Genomic DNA, 20,664 nt, shown 5'->3' with positions numbered 1-20,664 from the left:
GAACGGGGGACAAACAAAAATGGATAGCAACTTTTGGGAAACTCTGTACCTTTTTTGTTGTTCAAATTTTCGCGGTATTTATGTTTTTACTCTTCAATAAAGAAGGTAAGAAGTGTATCACAGTCAAAACATGCAACTTTTAGCTTGGAGGTAAAACAAAACGTGGGTAGTCCCTTCATATACTGCCTGTTTAATTGTTTTGAGAATAACGACATTATGACAGAAAAATATGCAATGATTACAGAATTTTAGATTGTCTAAAAATGGATTTAGGTCATGTGAATGTACGAGGACAGAATGTTGATCTTCTTCATCAAGGTAAGTTGACACTATATCCACAATATAGCTCATGTACAGGTAATGTTATACAGTGAAGTGGCAGAGTGTCAGTTTGTATTTTATTGTTTATATTGATTTTTACTGGGGGTTTTTTTCTTCCACGTGATAACAGATAGTGAACGAAATATAAATCTATACCCCGTAAATAAATAATCAGTGGTATGTTGTATAAAAACTAAGATAACATTGGTTAATACTTGTTCTTTATGGGCCCCCTCTCAGATCTTACCAATGCTTAATTTCCATCTGTATATATATATATATATATATATATATATATATATATATATATATATATATATATATATATATATATTTTTTTTTTTTTTTTGCTTCACCATGCAGGGCCCTATATAATGTTGGTATATAATAAATTATACTGTTAGTATATAGGTAATTGGCTTTACAAGGATTTTTTAATGCCACCTTTTAAATAAATATATTGAGATTTGCTTCCTATATGCTTGATACATTATATATGTACATGTATATAAAACATATTATTAATTCATTCTTAATTTAGAGTAGCAAGCTGTGTAATCTCATCCTATAAGTATGCTATCCATTATTTTTACACACAATCACCTGATTGACTACATGTGTAACCGTTAGTTGATTATGGAAATTACTGAAGAACTAAAACTGTCAACATCTGACTTTGCTACTGTGGAATCTCAGGCATGCCAATTAAGTGAGCTTAGATTGACAATCAGGGCTGGAACCTTGTAGTCAGATAATAATCGGTCACTTCCAAGTCTCTCTGATCCCTTCTATTCTATGCTCTTTTTTTTTACCTGTGTGTGTCCAGGTATTACATAGAGAAGAGATTGAAAGTAAATTTCTATAAAAAAAAATCCCATTCTAATGTCATATTTAATTGACCAGGTTCAGTTAAGTATCTTTTACATCTGTGACACATACGACTGAAGTCCCAAAATTGATATTGTAACCCGGTGAACATTAAAATTATACCAGCAATGAATATTTATAAATCATTACATTTTATCAAATGAATCAGGCAAATACATAGATAAAGCTAAATTATAAACAAGCTATTATGAGGTTGATTTAATGGTAAATTAGCATAAATTTTGCTTTTCACTCTGTGATTCACAGAAGAAGTATTTTATCTTTGTACATCAAGTTCATACCTCAGAATCAACTTTAATATACATATAAAAAATGAAATGATAAATTACTTTTTTTAGAAATATGTAATTTTAAAGCAGAATTTTTTTGTGTGGATGTTTATAGTTTTATTTTTCAGCAATTCATCCTGACCATGGAGTTGTGTGGACTGATGGTAAAACAATCTACCTGGCCCCTGTCCAGCTGTCCCACGGTCAAGTAGTCAATCAAAGGGCCGTAAAACTGGGCAAGTTTGAGTGAGTAAAACAAAAGATGAATGGCATACTGAGATTTAAGAGAATTACAGCTTCTTCCAAGTACATATACTGTCATACATGTACCAGTGCAACCTCAATATTCAAGAGGGGTAACATTTATGCGAGAACTCAACAAAGTATTTTACCCTAGATTTGATTGTTTAATTTTTTTCTGCAAGATTTATTGCAGAAATAAATCTGTATTGATACTTTACAATTTTGAATAACAAGATGGACAACTTTATTTGTACATAGAGGGATATGTTATTCCAGGGGCTGCATTGTCTTGTTAGTTGTACTGAAAACAAATGACACAAAGAATATGATAAAAAGGTAGAAATGAACCCATTCGCAACAGATGTCCCACCTCAGACAAAACCGTCCTATAAAACTGATATTGAACTGTGGATATTTAGCTATAAACTGTAACTTTAGCTAAAGTTAACACGAAACTTGGCATTGTTTGAGTAGCGTTCTGACACGGTAGCTGTTACAAACAAAAATCAATGAAATAGGTTTAGAACAGGGTAGAATGAAGACAGAAATGTTCCACTGATCAAGTACCTGGCATGATTTATATAGAGGACTTTAAATAATTTAGTGATATTGTACATGGAACTTATGGAAATACCAAACAGTATTCAAGATCAAAAGTCCATAAAACAATTAATACAAAATAGGAGCAAAGCAAACACAGACCTCAAAAACATCAGAGGTGGGATCAGGTGCCATGAAGGAGTGAGCATCCCCTGCTGACCTACTGAAAAAATGACATTAAACGAGACTGCTGATATTCTTGTTTCATCAACTTGTTTGTCAATAATATACCTCTTTTTAGATATTGTTCATACGTAGTACGTATGCATGTGGTAAGCATGGATGTATATAACATAAAAACCTCGCGTCTTGAAAATAGATCTGCAGAATGAAATGAACTGTTTTCAATTTTTTAAAGGAAAAAGGTATAATATGCATAATAAAAAATGATCTATCCATGGAGGCAACATTGATACAGTGTGATGCACAATCAATTTGCTTTATTTTGCAGCCACGAGGTTCCTAGTTATTTCTCCTTCAGGCAACCCTGTATACACACAGAGTAAGGCCTATCTTCTCTTAGCACTATGGGGTACACACAAAGCTTCTTACAGAGACATAAGCACATTATAGAACGTTATAGTTTTGTAGATTTTTAAGCTTTTTTTTTAGTCATTAGGTACAGGGAAATAAGGATTTAGTTGGACACCAGGTGGTTTTTAATAGGTTCTCATTTTAATTTCTGTATTAATTTTTTTTTCTTATTTTAAAGTACTTGTTTTATTTTGTTAATACTGTCTATATAACTTTAAGAAATATGCTTTCATATGTTACTTTTTTAGAATTACAGGAATTTGAGGTCAGGAAATTATTTAAATACATGCACAAAATTGTATTAAAATTTAATTTTTAAAAATTATAATTCTAGAAAAATGAGAGAAAGAGAAACATGAATCAATGAATTATGATTTTTTTTTTTTTTTTTTTTTTTTTGAAAGTACCAATTCTAAAATTCAATAATTTCAAATAAAATTTTGAGGACTTTTATCATTGCTAAAAAAAATCTATGGACTTTGGAATTACAGGAAGTTTAAAGAATGGCAAAAATTAAAATGGAAAAAATTATGAATATATAGCCAAAAATTATATTTCTAACTTCACACATTTTTCCATAATAGACTTTTTTATTTGGACATAATGGACTTATTCTGTATGCAGTTTTCACAAGAAATAGGTTGCATTGTCTTTATTTGAAGATGTACATCTTTGACTGACTAATTAGTTTTCTTTTGATATATTCAAATAATAAAATGGATTTGTACGGCCATGAGGTACCATTTTCAGTCACACATCCTTTTAACTCGCAAGGGTACAGTGTAGAAGATAGGACTTTCACTTTTAGGGGAACAATGTTATTGTAGGAATGAAGAGCCGTTATATCACAATTAATCTCTTGTTTTTCAAACTGGACCGGTCCTGGGAAGATTAATTTACAAGTCAGATTAGGGTCGTTAATCATTCCCTGGACAACAAGATCACCCCTAATCACCCCTGTACAAGGCCACAAGTAGCTATGATCTCTCTGTTGTCATTGTCTTGTCTCCAGCCAGAGCTCCAACAATGGAATCTGAGCAATCCTCCCTAATTCTATTTTTACCTTGATTTTTACCTGTTGGCCAGGTGTGACAAATATTTTAGGTATTTCATAAATACCTGTGCAGTGTAATGTTCAGAATAGATTAGCATCTTTCATTTTACTCTGAGTGTAATGTTCTGGTATGTTAATGACATTCAGATCTGTCCTACAGCCCAGTTGGATTGTCTAGTAACCTTGTGTCACTCTTACACCTGTAGTCAGAACTTCCGTGTGAATTTTATTTCCCTGTGTATAATTATACCTGCTTCTTTAAAAGATGAAGTGTGAAATTGAAGTTAAAGTACAAATTTTATGATGAAGAAAGTTCCATTGATTTAATACATGCACTTCAAGCCATTGCCTAGATACGGAGCTGAAACTGTCTGAGAAATGAATTTCAAATAGACATGTGCATACGTAAGAGAGCTATATATCTATCCACTTAAAAAAAATCTTTGATTTACAATGAAACTTATGTCACAAGCTTCTGAATCAATATTATATCTTTCAAAATACTTGTAATAATTTCCCACCTAAAGCATGGTAGCAATTAATTTAAACATATGCGTTACGTCTATTTTTGGTACTTCATTTTCGATCTTTTAAGTGGATCCTATTAGCTGCAATAATGTTGCCCTCTCCCCCCCCCAAAAAAAAAAATCGGAGAGGGCTACATTATTGCAGCTAATCCTATTGACCTTCTGTAGTCTGTAGATTTTACGATTTCTACTACTGCATTTACAAAAAAGGGGCATAAATCAAACTCTTGTCATTTCCCATGTTTAATTTTGCAACAATCACCACTTCATTAAAATATTTGAAAATGTTGCTGAAATATCACCAGTACAACATAAAGCTTGGAATCAAATGAACAGTTTTTTCCCCCTTTTAAATTACGGACAGTATATGATAAATGTACTTGTCCTCTTTTTGCAGGCAGTCTGTGAAGAGTGTACACTGGAGCTGTAACATAGGACCACAATCCTGTTACATGTGTGTAGTCCACGCTCAGCACTTATCTCTCTGGAAGGTCGATGGAACTGTCCCTAAACTCAGCTTCAAGCAAGTCCGAAAACTAAACGTCCAACCCATCTCTAAAGGTAACTAAGGAAATAACCACCAATAGTGTTTTTAGCCAAAATGGTGATGAAATCCTGGCTTAAGCAACACATATTCTGTCTTATTTTTGTTGTAAACTTCCTATGGAATCAGAAAAGAGACAATTATTCCTATATTGTAGGTGGCCTGTTGAATCATAGAAGAATGATTATCTACATGTACTGACTCTCCACTGCTTTTCCCCCACAGGTTGCCTATGGAATCCCTGTAGGGACATTTTGTGTATCCTCAGTAAGCAGCAGTGTAGCTTTTTCTTCAGCCATGCCAAGAACCGAGGGAGCTATGCCTTCCCTGCACTGGAAAGGTAAGTAGAGGGGAGATAATCCAGATGGAAAATAATGCCTTTTCTCCCCTGGAAAGGTAGATAAAGGGGAGATGATCTTGATAGAAATGATGCCCTCCCTTCTATGGAAAGGAAGATAAAGGGGAGATTATTCAGATAGAAAAAAATGCCCCTTCTCCCTTGGAAAGGTAGATAAAGGGGAGATTACCAGATAGAAAAAATGCCCCCTCTCCCTTGGAAAGGTAGGTATAGAGGAGATACTGTATACCAGGAAATTTTTGCCTCCGTTTTATTTTCACCCCTTTCACCCTAGCCACAGGTTGGCGAATTTAAAACGGGCCAAATTAAAAATACACAGCATGATTTCTTAAACAGAATTGTAACTGGGCGAATTTAAAACGGGCCAAAGTTAATTGTGGTGCACATATATATACTAGTATAGAAATGTAAGTATTATATGCAGTGCAGCAGTATAGAACTTTAAAGATTTCTTGTTTTGTAGTGGAAAAATCAGTTGTGGAAGCTGGTCACAGGATGGAACCAGGCTGATTTTATGTGTGGGAGCTGTTATACTGGTAAATATCTTCATAAGTAAGATAAAAATAGATAATGTTAACAAATCCAATTTTAAATGTAGAATTATTTTAATTCCTGGGGGTCAATTTCATAGGCAATCCAATTTTTAAGAGTTTATTAATGGGGACATGATTACATGGAATTTAACTCATATATCTGTATACAGAAAATTTGATGAACCCAAATGTTAAAGTTGTGAATAATGGGATGTGGATTGATAGGTAAGGATGACCAGCAAAATCCACAAAAATTGGTTCCCCACAAACAATGATGATTTTACAGTGTCGTATATAATTATCTGGAGCTTGAACATCTACCTTTCTTCATGTTCCACTGCTTTTGAGCTACGTGTATTTTATAAAGATATATGATTACCTTGTTTTCTCAATAATTTTAAGGTATACACTTGGGATGATATAGACCTCTCCATTAACAGTTTCACACCAGCAGCCTGGAAAATCCCTGGGTAAGAAGGATTTTTTTCCTAACCTACAAGATTCTTAAGGGAAAAATGAACCTTTTCCAGGAGTATAGTAAATTTCCTCCTTTATTTGAATTTCCTTCTTTCCCTCTACATAAAGTTTAATTTTTTTCAAAAATTGTTACCAGTACTTTATTTTTTCTTACCCTCCAAAAGCCTTCTGTCCAGGTATTTATTACTTTTTTCTCATTTTTAACAGATCACAATGTAAGTATTGACTTCAGTACCTGTAAGGTCAATCTCCCGTAGCAATTATAGTTGTTTTTAACAATATACAATTATAGCCTTTTGATGAGGTCAATCCCAAGATATACAGCAAAACTCGTTTAGTACGAACACGGATATAGCGAATTCACGTTTATAACGAAGTTTTTTTTTGGATCCCCAGCTATATAAATTTACGTATTTCTTATATGAATATAACGAATTACGGATATAGCGAAGTAAATTCATAGGTCCCCATGACTTCTTTATAACCGAGTTTTACTGTATATAACTTAAGGAAAACATGTTGACCGAGCACGAAGTGCGAGGTCGGTTTACTCTCTCTAAGGTCTATATATCTAGGGATTGTACCAAATCAAAGGGTACAATTGTTTTATTATTTTTTTATCAGCTAATAAGAAATATCTTAAAATTCATGTTTCTAATATGCAGTACCTTCCCATATAATGCATTATTGCAGTGAGATACTTTTAATTAAGTTAAAACCCCTCAGCCTAGCATCCTCCTGAAACAAATACACCCCCCCCAAAAAAAAAAGCACTATCTTAAGATGCAATGTAAAAGTTCTTTGGTTGCCCTCTCCAGACTGACTGGCTAAAATGGTCCAACTCCAAAACTTACTTTTGAATTTCCAGGAAGCAATTATTTCTATTATGCATAGATTTTGAAAATACTGCATTGATGTTGAAATTTTCTGGGAAAATATTTTGACTTGTACCTTATAACCGAATTGTTCATCCTGAGATGAGAGAGGGCAAACATTGTTATGAAGTGGGTCCTATCTGATTTTTTTTTCTGTTTATCTGTAAACATATTGGATGGTAACATCAGAAGTGTGACTCTGTTGTCTAAGTCCCTATTAGTGTGTGCTACAGAACTTTTTATTTGTTTATCTGTACAGGTTGGAGGGCAGCATCAGAAGTGTGTGTCTGTTGTCTAAGTCCCTATTAGTGTGTGCTACAGAACTTTTTATTTGTTTATCCCTCTGGAATCTCTCTGTAAAAACCAGGACATGTTTGAGGCCCCCAGTAAGTATAACCAGTATTATCATAGTAAAAATCAAAGGCCTGAAAGTGAATGAGATTAATTGTTTTATCATTTCGGCCTAGATTTACAGTTCATATTTTTGTTGCGCTTTATTTACAGTTCATGTTTTTATGTTAGTTTTTGATAAAATTTCACATTATTAGCTTAACGGGTATATAAAAGTTTGTTATTAAGGCAAAGTCAGTCATTGTTTTTATATGAGAAAAAAGTTTGTGTACTATTACTTGTACAAAGCAATAAGAAATAGGGTTGGTAGGTGAGGTGAAATTCTTTTCTTTAATATGTGCATACTATTTAATTATAATTTGTTGTACAGTGGTGTTGAATGGAGACAGTCTTCACCAGAGCAACGATTCTGACATCATCGTACCAAGGAAACAGAACTCTTCTCAATCACTGACAGGTGTGCTGCTAAACCTTCCCAAAAATCCGCAGGTAAAACGTATTCCGGTATGCTAAAAAAATGCATAATGAATTGTTTAAATACATTTTTAAACTTAAGGCATGTAATAAGTTAGCATCATTTAAAAACCATTTGTATGCTATTTGTATATTGGCATCATTTAATAGCAAAACCCTTTCCTTACTCTGTCAAAGCATAAGATTAAAGTAGAGGCAAACTTCATATTTAGTCTACTGTTCATCCATATCAATACAATTTTGCTGATATAAAAATGTGCAGACATAATCTTATGCTTTTTTATAATTTTGAAAAAAAAATAGCAGCCATAAAAAAATGCAATTAAAGGACTTCAAAAAAGGAACTTGACTTATATGTTGATAGTAAAAGAAAGATTTGACATGTTTTACTGGTAAATTCATTCCTGTGTTAATTGTCTGCAGCTTTCATAATGTCTCTTTTTCATTATTGTGTGTTTGACAAAGTGTTAATGTCTCTTGTTCATTTTTATCTGTTTGACAGAGTGTTGTGCAGGAGACGGCTCAGCTAGTGACGGTCTATTTACGGGAGAACAGGGACCCCCAGAGGAAGAGCTGTGTGGGGGTCAGGGGGCTCCTGTCTCCAGAGGTTCTGATGTATGAGGTAATTAGTCTCCAGCAGACCTAATGGGGTCACACAGGGCATAGTTAAAACTGAGGGAGAGTCAAGGCTGGTAGAGATTGATAGCCATTTGAGTTACTTCCCTTTCCAAAGTCTCTTATAAGTCGAATTTTTCAAAGTTTCTTTCTCTGCTTTAAATATAATGTTCATTTTATCCTGCACAACTATGATTATCCCTCTATCATGTTTTTAATATGTTTTTACACAATGAAGATACTTTAATTTCTATAGACTGAATGTTTCAACAAGGGTTAAGTACTACAAAAATGGCTTACTCTCTTTTGGTAAAATGGTTGGCCTTTCTTTCAATTTTGATATAAGAATACATTATTACTGCTACTTCTTGTTATTAAACCTTTTTGACTGATTTTAAGATCTTTTGTATACTAGCCCAGCCTGAGGTCTATCGTTGTCGGCAGTAACACTCAGAAAGTATTACAGGTGTTTACATTCACCAAGGAGGGGCCATCAGGGGATCTGGTCAAGTCAGCAGAAATTGTAAGTACTCATGTACTCTAGGCAGACCAAAACAATCTGATTCAACTAGTCTCTTCTCAAGAGCATGGCATAGAATTGTCACACTTGTATACATGTATCTTAATAATAAAAGTGTAGATTCAATTTCAAACTGTGCTCCCATGAACTGAAAATTTAAAACAATAAAAAAGAGAACTTCGTGTATACTGAAATCTTAAAAAAAAAATCTTAGCTCAACACAATATAGGGTGGTTCTATGATAAAATAAAAATTCAAATAATGTGGCTCAGAATAAACGCGGGTGAAGAGGAGGACCTGTGGCCTCTTGTCCTGCATAATTTATCCACAGTACTTTTTGTTCATAAAGGTCAGAAATGTTTTTAACTTGAGTGATATTGGTTGTCAATTCTTGATTTTCCTTTTTGAACAGCAAATGGACAAATTGGAAAGACCTAAAGGAATTGGTTTAATTCCTAAAGACTCACCCATGGGTTACAAAGGAATACTTATTGCAGCTGGAACTAAGAAAAACAGTGACTCAACCTTTCTACCATCAACATCAGGGTCCAACATGGATGTCAAACTAAAGTTCTTCTCCATAGATGTTGGTAAGGTCCAGCAATTTGTTGGTATTGTTAAAAAGTTTGTCACTCTAACAGAGTTAATTTCATTTATGGCCAAACAATAATACTTTATCTAAGAGGTACATACTAGTATAACAGTCACAGAAAATGTTGTATTGTATGTGATATGCTTTTAAAATACCAGTACTTTTTTTAAAAGTTATGATTGAAATTTAGATACAGGCATTAAAAAAAAAAGGAACTTTGACTTTTAGATGGAGTATATATTTATACTTGATGTTATTATTTCTGGATATCCAAGTAGATGCATGAGATTGACTTTAAATGGGCAAGAAGGGGGGGTCTCTCTACTACATAGTAAAGAAATGTTGTTTGCTATGACTGACCTCAATACATCAATACCTCATTTACTTAAACTTAACAATATCAAAACCTATTCTTGCCACCACCACCCTTTTCCTGTTCATCCTTTAAAAAAATTGGCAATATTTTATCTCAGTTAAAAAAATCATAAATAACAAAATCTAAAAGCCTTGGCAATGCATTCATGTATGTCTACTATATGATTCTTATGCCCCCTTCGAAGACTGTCACAATTTTAAGCCTTGCTTTGCTGCTGTCTGTCAGTCAGTCTGTCTGTCGGTCCACCAAGTTTCAATTTTTCTTCACAACTGTTGCACCTACTGAAATGAAATTTGGTATACAGTTTTATAAGAATATCTAAATCAAGTCCTGTTTTGGGTACGATGGAGCCATTTTTGACAGAGTTATGCCCCTTGGACTCAGAAAAATTCCAATTATTTGCAGTTTGTGTTCATTTTGTTTGCAGAGGTTGCAGAAATGATATCATAGGAATATCTAGGTCAAGTTCTGTTTTGGATAAGATCCAGCAGTTTGGGACAGAGTTATGCCCCTTAGACTTAGAAAAATTCCAGTTATTTGGGAAAGGGAGGCATAAGTGTTTTACAAACATCTCTTGTTTTTCCAGAAAATTTTATACAATCAGAATTTCTCAAATATTAAATGTTTTAAGAGTGTGTTTGTGAGATAAGGACTCTTAGTTTATTTTTGGTATATTTTTTGATATCCTTAATTTTATATAGATCTGTAATTACATGTAGAAGAACATTAGAGTATTAGAGTATTGTTTGGTTTAAGCAACAAGTACCAGCATTGTGACCATGATAAAACATTGGATTTTAGAATTATTGCTAATTATTACTCAGTTAGATATCCTCCATTGAATTCATTTTTTTTCCCAATCAAGGTAGACTTCCTTTCAGCTGTGTTTTGAATGAGGGTTGAAAAGACAGAATTCCCTTTATTTGTACATACAGCACATGATGCATCCATCCTTAACCACAAATAAATAGGATTATTTCTTACGTCCTGGTGTATCTGTTATTCACTGAGTTCGGCTCATAATTCTGCAGGATTATACGCGTACCAGCCTGAGAGTGGTACTCATCCTTCAAGTCGCTCTACTTGAGAACTTATCTGTTTTTAAAAGTAAAATGATAAAAATTGACAGTTTTCCGAGAGTTCTAATGGGCTGCTTCTCCTGATACTTGACCTATAGTACAGGTACTTGCAGTCAAGATTGAAATTTGGACTGCGGAAGAAATTAAAATTATTAATTAAATTTTGTAATTTGAAAATTTTTGTATCAGGTTCTATATAAAATATTGTATGGATATGTGTTAAATGACTTCTAGATATTTCATTATTTTTATTGTTTTTTTTTTTAAAAATGCTATTCATGAATGTTATTTTTTTATGGATGAAAATCTCTTTTAAATATGAACAAGCATCCCTGTAGTTTGCATCTAATACTTTAATAAATTGTACTACTTTCATTTTCAATGTTTGAAGATAAAACATCTTAAATTATACAATCCTTATTCATACACAGTAAAAAAAAATGTGGAAACTTGATGAAATGACTTGTATTTCGAATGGGAAATTGAGTCGTGTGTGTGAAAGGTTTTGTCAGGAAATACGTGTGCACTTCTAATCTTCCTGTTCGGTATAGGGAAAGTAAAATTAACCTTAGTCACCCACAAATCTCTGTCAGGTTCAGTGTTATAATGGTGAGTATCTGCAAGATGGAAAAATTTGCATTTGAAACAAAATTGTTCTGATAATCTTTGTATTGTAGAAAACTTGATTATCTAGCATGTCTTATGTCACTGAAATATTACAAAATTGGAAGTAAAAAAAATATCATATATTGCTTTTCAGATACATGTACTACTTTATTGTTCTGAAGGTTTTTTTTTCTTTTAAATATTCTAGCAGGTAGTTTATGTGACAAATTGATTGGAAAGTAATTTTAAAAGATTTCTAACTATTATTTTTCTTTGCAGATCCATCCCGCTTCCCGTTGGACAAATATTTAAATGAATCTGCTGACTCATCAGAATCTGTGTGCAGTAGTCTCTCCTCCATAGAATCACCAAGGCAACAAATCAAAGTCAACATGGAGCTTGAACAAACAGAATCTTTAAACAATCAAAATGAAAATACTGTTCCTAGACTTGATCCAGAGGAAAGCACAACAGGTGCAGATTTGTACCTCCCCAAACAGAAAACTCGTACAGAACTGTGTGATCCATCGGATACAGATTCAGAAGCATCACCAAGGGAAGTAACTCCAGGTTTAGTTCAAACTGACAATTCAAACAATGATATTCCAAAACAAAGTGACACAGACTCCAAACCATCTTCAGACAGCCAAGAAACACGAAAGGAATCAGTACCAAAGCTGGCTCTCACTGATGTTATCGTCGCAGATACCGATGTTCCTCCAAGGGAGATAACCCTGCTCTCTGCACCAGACAACTCGGCTAGATCTAAAATTGTGGAACTGAATCAATCCATCAGTGTTGAGAGTGATCTTGAGACAGAAAAAGTAGATTTTTCTGAGCAAGAAGCCAGATTTTCCTCAGGTGTAAGTGTAGAGGACATTGAGGATGGAATAGATGAAGTCACAGAAAGCTTGAATTCCAGACTGACTAAAGAAAGTGAGGAACAAGAAGGCAGTGGTATTCCTGATCCAGATGTGATGCGGGTAGATTCCATGGGTGACAGAGCTACACAGCAGCCATTAGAGGGAGTGCCTGTCAGTAATTCAGATGAGGGACAGATCTGTGTCCAGAATAAAGATAGAATGGATGTAGTCACAGAAACTGTTAATTCTGGACAGACTAACATAGAAAATGGGGATAAAGAGAGTAGTGTTATTCCAGATGTGATGCGGGTAGATTCTATGGGAGACAAAGTAACACAGCAGCCATTAGAGGGGGCACCTGTCAGTGAGTCTGAGGGGGGACAGGTCTACTTCCATGATGATGACGAGATTCTAAAAATAGAACAGATGGAGCAGGAACTTCTTGAACAGGTATAACTCTTCACAACTGACTGAATTGTTTTGCAGCATACTTTTAATGTTCACATCATAGAAATATACATTACCTTTTTCCCTGCAAGCACTTTATAGCATGGTACAAGTTTCTCTTAAAGTTTAGAGTAAATAATAATATGACAGAATATTTAATAAGAAAAAAACTTTTATTTTATGAGATTTCAGCATGTATGAAATAGAAGGAATTTGGCAATAAATTGAAGATTAAATAAACATTTTAAAGTGCATGAAAATGCGTAATTGCGTGGAAATGGTATATGTGTGATTTTGCGTTAGAAATAGGAAATGCTGTATGCGTTAAAATGTGTGACTGCTGGGATTAGGGGGTTGAACATTGAACATATCCACACTGCATTGAATATGGTTCCAAGACCATAAACTGAGAACAAACTTAAGTCAATATTTTAATTTTCAACATCTTTAGTTTTATTTAATATATTAGCTTAAAAATTTCCTTACTGTGCATAGCAGTTCAATTCAAACATATGATGAATATTTTATTTTATTTACAAACTTATTTTGAGAGTTATATAGATTTTAAATTTTGACGTAAGTCTGGTGTCAGTTGAGTTTATGGTCTTGAGACCTGGATTATTAAAAGAGAGGTCTTTGTATAAGCATGCTGTGTCTGGTCATATCATCCACTTCATTTTCAAGTAGATTTCACATCTTGGGAATAAAGTTAGTTACATTTAGTGCAAATATTGATTTTAATATTTTTATAACAGAACTGTTGGCCGAGCAAATGTGTAATTTGAAGTTTGAGTTTCTCTTTTGTTCATGCAAGTTGATGATACATTAAAATTTGGGGGTAATTGCGGTGCATTTGGTCTTCTTAGAATTACATAATATTTGTTACTTTGAATTCACTGATTGATTGATTGTATTTTGTTTACATCCCATTCAAGAATTTTTTGTCAAATAGATTTAGACTTTTACTTGGCACTCATGGCCGTTGAGCTTTAAGGGTTCTTTATTGTGCTAACCAGGGCATCGGTTTTTATGATTTCATCTAATGGAACTTTCACTTCAGAGAACTAGCGACCTTCCGATCTTGGAGCAAGCACTCTACCCACTAACCTACTGTGAAGTTGAATTGAATTTATAATTATTGAATTAATTTCATATAAACAATGAATTATTTGTTATTAATTACTTACCCTATGATAAAGATCCCATCCCTAGGTGCTTAAACTTCACTTGTTAGGATTATTTGCCACTTGTCTTGCTAAAAAATGCATTTTCAACACAGCAAAGTTACAGAGCTGTTTCTTGTGGATAAAAATCAAATCTTTAAATTCAGCAGTTGTATATATTCAAATCTTTCAGTTGTCCGTTCTTCATGGAATTATAATCAATTCACCCAATGGCTTGTTTTCTTCCTCTGTTTTGACAGGAGACAAAAATTATTTGTGCAGTCATGCCATCAGTTTAATACCTTGACATCAAAACCAAAATCTTTAGTCTGTTTAAATGGTGTATTTTTGTTTCTAAACTAAAATTATTGTGCCATTTAGCAAAAGGGTAGCAAATAATAATGTCCAATAGTACATGTATTCTGATTTATATAGGTAGCATCCTCAAGATTATCCACAAAAGGGTTTTGGCTGTACATAGATAGGTACCATGCAGGCATACACATGGTTTGAAAAAGACTTCATTCCCTCGTTATTTTTCTTTGCCTTGGTGAATGTTAGGAAAGTTTAGATAGTTTATTTTGTTGTTCTTTTTTTATTTTTTTTTTCTTGCAGTGTAAGCAAATTCAAGAGCTGAGTGAAAAAGTAGCCAAGATTGCACAGTAAGTCATTAGTCCACATTATATAGATAGGTGTAAGAGAGTTTTAGAGGTTACCTCCCTTTTTATGTGTAATGAGTATATACTTAGTATATGTAGTTTACAATGTCTATACTGAAGTTATTTCCCTTTGAAATAATGATTAATTCAAATTTGTTAAAAATTAATGGCATTTTTAAAAAATCTTCTTCTAAAATTTTAAAATATTAACAAGTAATATTATAAGCATTATTAGCACATATTTTAATTGATAAAATTTGCACAAGTTTTACATAGGAATATATAGGAAGAATCTTTAAAAATCTTCTTTACAACCACTGGGCCAGGAAAGATAAAGCTAAAATGGAATCATCCTAAGGTAGTGTATATAAGTTTGTAGAACCGAGTCCCCCCGGGGCAAGGGTGGGGCCAAAATAGCCGACCCAAGTTTTACATAGGAATATATAGGAAATTCTTACTAAAAATCCTTCTCCAGAACCACTGGGCCAGGAAAGATGAAACTCATGTGGAATAATCCTCTGGTAGTGTAGATTCAAGTTTGTTCAAATCATGACCCCTGGGGCTAGGGTGGGGCCAAAATGGCAATTTAAAAGTTTTACATAAAGGATATATAGGGAAACCTTTTAAAATCTTCTTTTCAAGTACTTCAAAGCTATGATTAGTGATATTTATATGGAATCATTTTCAGGTAGCGTAGATTCTAGTTTGTTTAAAACCAAGGGGGGGGGGGATATAACCAAATGTGCTCCATTTGTGGCCCCTTTTTTTATCATATTTCTGATTGTTTTTGAACCCATTTTTGGGTATGACCCTTAAATAGTGAAAATGACAGATCTTCAATGATTTCCCGGCGTGTTTCATTGCCCTCTGAAAGGTGTTTTTTTCAAGTTTGGAAATCATAACAAGTTAAAAGGTCAAAGATCTGGCGAACGTTGTTAATGTGAAAAAACATTAACTTTCTGCTTACCACGCCAAAAAATTTACTCTTCAGGGCATGCGGGTTTGGACGCGCGCAGAAATTCGCCAGTGAGAGGAACACATTCCTCTTATAAACCTTTTGATTTTTTTGCAAAAAAATTGTTTTCCAAATTGCGGAAATTGCTTTCTTTCATTTTTAATTTGAACAACAATACCACTAATTTTTAGTCTACGTATAAATCTGTCTTTGTGCTCTTGCATACCTGTGCTCTTGTCAGACATTCGCCGTTTTAATCAAGTACATCTCATGGTAAATTTTGTTTTTAGGGTTTAAAGCAATAGATTCATGTTCCAATATCTGTTTGAAAATAAAACAAACGTGGATAACTACAATTACTGATATTACAAAATAATTTTTAAGAATTTCGTATACGCTGTCGTTTTCACTCATTTTTCAAAATATAGGGTGACCTTTGAGTACAAGCTTTTTTACCGTCAAACGTTTCTTAAAAACAATCTAAAGTTCCGTATGATGCTATCAAATTTGCTATGTGTCTTAAATTCATATCATCTTTCAAATATTATTTGTTGAAATTTGGCGAACAATATAAGTTGTTATAATTTTTGTTGGCATCAAATTTTGCCCATATATAATTTTTTATCATTGACACACTGCTCTTTTGTCTATAAAACAGGCATTGGTTGCTGTAAATGTCACATATTTCAGTGAATATTTTTTTGACGTTTATAATTTTTACGGTTTTAATGAAGCTTTTATTTTCACTCTACTTTATTTCTTTACCATTCATTTATAATGCAGTGTCTTGAAAAGCCCTTGTTTCCAATTTCTCACGATGAAACTATGTGATGAAAAGTGGTCACATAAACTATAAATTCAATTATTAATGCTAGAAAGCGTTTAATGTCATATGGTATCTGTAACTATGTCATATAGTTCAAGAAATCTTTATTGATATAGCCCTCGTACACATGGTTTGATAAAGACTTCATTCCCTCGTTATTTTTCTTTGCCTTGGTGAATGTATCAATGGTTTGTAAATTTTGTTGTTCTTTTATTTTTTTTTTCTTGCATTTTAAGCAAATTCAAAGGGATTTAGCCAAGAGAAATTTTCAAAAATTTTATTGCCTTATATAGCAGAAATTAAGAGATTGAAGATTGCATTTTTTATGTGTATGAGTATATACATATACTTTTTTTAATGTAAAAAAATAAATACTTTGAATATTATTTCAAAAAATTTGTGGTGGAAAGATGTAATTTGATGTTTTAAAATTTTGAAAAACAATTAGAAAAACATTTTTACCAGACAAATTTTTTTAAAATCAATTTTATTGATAACTTGTCGAGGGCAGGAAAAGGTCATAAATTAGGACATGTCCCACTCTTACATTCTGATACTAAAAGTTGAAAAACAGTTCAACTGCACTGATTATTCAGCCCATACATATCTATTATGCATTCAATTCCACTGAATCTGGGGCTAATATGGATCGGATACCTTAAATGTATTGAAGCATGTGATTGTGTGAAATGATAGCCTAACATTAATTTTAAGCAGCATTAAAATGTTGAACTCCATGGTTTTTCTTTGCTACAGTAATGTAGTCCTCTGTCTTTTTTTTTTTTTTGGGGGGGGGGGGGAGTATCAGATAAAAACAGAGAGGACTACATTATTGCAGCTAAGTTTTACTATGCAAATTACAAATTTATGAACTTTTATCTTGCAGGAGAGTTGAAGATTCCTCATTAGTCTTCCCAACTAGGTATCAAACTGTAGAAAATCCAGGTTGGTCTATATTTCTATTTATATATCTAAAGGTTTCCATTAATTTTAAGAAGTGAACTAAAGTAACAGTAACTGTAAAACATTATCACCAAAAGTAATAACTCTTCAATGAGCCAAATTTAGAGATTAATTGATACTGTGGTTTCATTAATTTTCATTAGCATCAATTTTTGTTGGCAACAATTTTGGTGTATTCTGTAAAACAAATAGTTTTACGGATTCGTCATTTTGTGGATAAAAGCATTGCCTATAATACATATGAATAACACATTTCTCAAGTCAATGACAATTGAATTTTGTGGATTTTCTCAACAATGATATCCACGAAAATTGGTGTCCAATGAATATTGATGAAAACACAGTAAATGGTATACCCATAACTCTATACGACTATAGACATTAAAGAGTTTTGACTGAAAGATTACAAAATCGAAAATTTTCTTCTTAATTTGGATTACGAATGATATTAACAAACTTCCAAATGAATATTGCAGAGACTGTGTTAATAGTCTGTAGATGTCCAAACAAGAAGACAGCCAGGAAGACATTTTTACTGGACAATGGGCGGCTAGCCCTGGACGCTGTTAAGACAAGCTTTAACCTGGACACAGTGGAGATATTTATAGGTACATTTAAACTTGGTTATAATGAAGTCACTGGGACTTGTAAAATTACTTTGCTATATCTGTAATTCGTTATATCTGTATACGGAATTCGTTGCATCCATAAAGCTGGGGATCCAAGATAACTTCTTCACAATATCCTTGTTCATACCAAACAAGTTTTGCTGTATAACACTCCCTAGCAACGAAGTTTAAAAGAGGAAAGAAACTTGCATTCTGATATATTTGTGCACATATACCTCAAATTTCTAGCATTTTCCTTTTCAACTGACCCGGACACAGTTGCATTGCTGTTTTTGTTAACATTTTAAAATTCTATTTATATTTAACAAATAACCTGACTTTTATGAATTAATTGACTTACACAGTATACTGTAAAATCACATATTTACGTGGGGTCATATTTTTGTGGTTTGAGGAAAAAAAATTTTGTTTGTGGGGATTTGACTAAATTGTGGAGGAGTTAAACTGTTATGCATATGAAATTTTACATTTCGTGGTGTATATTAGTTTGTGGGTCTCTTCATACTTCGAAAACAAGGAAAGTTGGACCCAACGAAAATTTTTCCACAGTATATAGTCATGTCAATCACCTGTATTTTTTTTATTTGTATTTCTCAAATTAAAAGCTTGGTTTATTCTGCATTATCAGATGGTGACCCCTGCACCGTGTCCAGTAACATAGACGGCTACATTCCCCTCAGGTTCCAGCCCTCCTCCACTCTTATCATCCAGGGAAAACCCTTGGGAATCCCCCATCACATAGACACCGAGGAACAGAATTATCACAACACGGAGGCGACAAATGGCACCGTGTGTTAGTCTAACTGGGCGAAGAAATATTGCAGTTAACAATCATAAAAAAATTGACCATTTTAACATTTATTTTAAAGTGCTGTTAAGAGTAATACAAATTGCTGAATCTGCTTTGCTAGTCTATGTCATTTTATCAATAAATATTCTACATTTCTATTAAATAGTTTAGTATCGAAATATTTGGAAAGCTTGAAGATATGAATAGATAGCCAAGTATTTTTTTTACATCTGAACGACAAATAGAGAATATGCAATATTAATACTAGTATTAATTTTATTTTGCTCATTTTAGTCAGTTTGCATTTTATGACAAATATTGTTACAAGTATCTATTCGCTGAACTTTTTGAAAGAATACCTTTATTTATACTCATTATTTTGTTGTATCCATTGTAGATCTGAATTGTTAAAAACCCCTCATGTGTTCTTATATTTTTTAAAAAATCCTTTTTTAAAGCATTTTTAAACAAGAAACAAAGCATAACACTGAATTGTACAAGTTTTAATTTTGAAAGGCTTGTTCTTGTATTTAATCAAAATGACATATATTTGTTCATAGAATTCATTTTATTTCACATGATTGTTTTTTAATCGCAATTAATTGACAACATTTAATAAATACAACTTATCTTGTCTAAATGTTATTTTTCAGGGTTTTTGTATGACCCTGCTATAAAATGTCAAGGGGGGGGTTATATTACCTAGGGATGTGCGATTTTATCGGTATTCCGGTATATCACGATTTTTTGTTACGTGATACGTATCGTGATATGGAGACCTAAATATCATTTAGGTACATATTATGAAGTCCAGAAATTATTCATTTATTTGTTCAATCTTTCAAATTACAATTGCAGAAAGTCTAAAAAAATGTTGTTAAAGGTGAAAAGAACTGCTTCTTACCATCCAAACATGATTAATTTTATTAACATAAAAAATTTAAAGAAGTGAAATTTTGTTTTTCTAGCATATTTTTGAGAAAAATTATGACTATTCATTTAAAATCATTGTAAAAATTGCTTGTAAAAAGATTGTGATATTATCGTGATATTTTGGTTAAAAAATCGTGATGTATCGCGATACAAATTTTTCAGCGATACCCATCCCTAATATTACCCCTGTTTTGTTTGTAATTGTCATCCTTTACTTACCAAGATTGCACAGTAAGTTATCAGTCCATACAAAAGATAGATGTAAGAGAGTTATACCCCTTTGTAGCACTTCTTTATTCAAATCAGTGATCATAATGCCTAGGCGTTAATTAATGAATTAGAATCTTAACAATATTGACAAGAAAAATCATTAGCGTATTTGACATGTATTTTATTGTTAAAATTTGCACAAATTAAGAAAATCATTTTTGAAACTTCAATTTTTTGCGTTTTAAATTCAAAATAATCAGATATAAAAGTTAAGTATATTCAAAACTTATATAAATGTATTGATTCTAAATTTAACTATCTGCAAACATATCCACGTGTTTGTCACTTTGTTTATAAACCAAATTTTGCAGCCCTACTGCAAGTAGGGAA

The 20,664-nt window shown here is 32.8% G+C and overlaps 1 protein-coding gene across 1 annotated transcript; it reads left to right on the top strand.

Annotated features, from left to right (window-relative positions):
• The first annotated feature begins 120 nt into the window (after positions 1-120).
• LOC134245304 (WD repeat and coiled-coil-containing protein-like) lies at positions 121-19,600 on the top strand. Its single transcript, XM_062727614.1, is given in 17 exon segments — positions 121-318; positions 1,607-1,724; positions 4,834-4,997; positions 5,206-5,320; positions 5,802-5,874; positions 6,274-6,341; positions 7,483-7,561; positions 7,564-7,609; positions 7,945-8,063; positions 8,551-8,670; positions 9,079-9,186; positions 9,596-9,773; positions 12,116-13,149; positions 14,925-14,971; positions 17,636-17,694; positions 18,189-18,320; positions 18,970-19,600. Coding segments are annotated over 17 exon segments (2,685 nt in total). The 5' UTR covers positions 121-263; the 3' UTR covers positions 19,140-19,600.
• The last annotated feature ends 1,064 nt before the right edge of the window (positions 19,601-20,664 follow it).

Source organism: Saccostrea cucullata, unplaced genomic scaffold, assembly GCF_032062105.1.
Source record: "Saccostrea cucullata isolate Sc308-1 unplaced genomic scaffold, CSIRO_AGI_Scuc_v1 ctg125, whole genome shotgun sequence".
NCBI classification, from domain to species: domain Eukaryota; kingdom Metazoa; phylum Mollusca; class Bivalvia; order Ostreida; family Ostreidae; genus Saccostrea; species Saccostrea cuccullata.
This window is presented reverse-complemented; position numbering and strand designations above follow the sequence as displayed.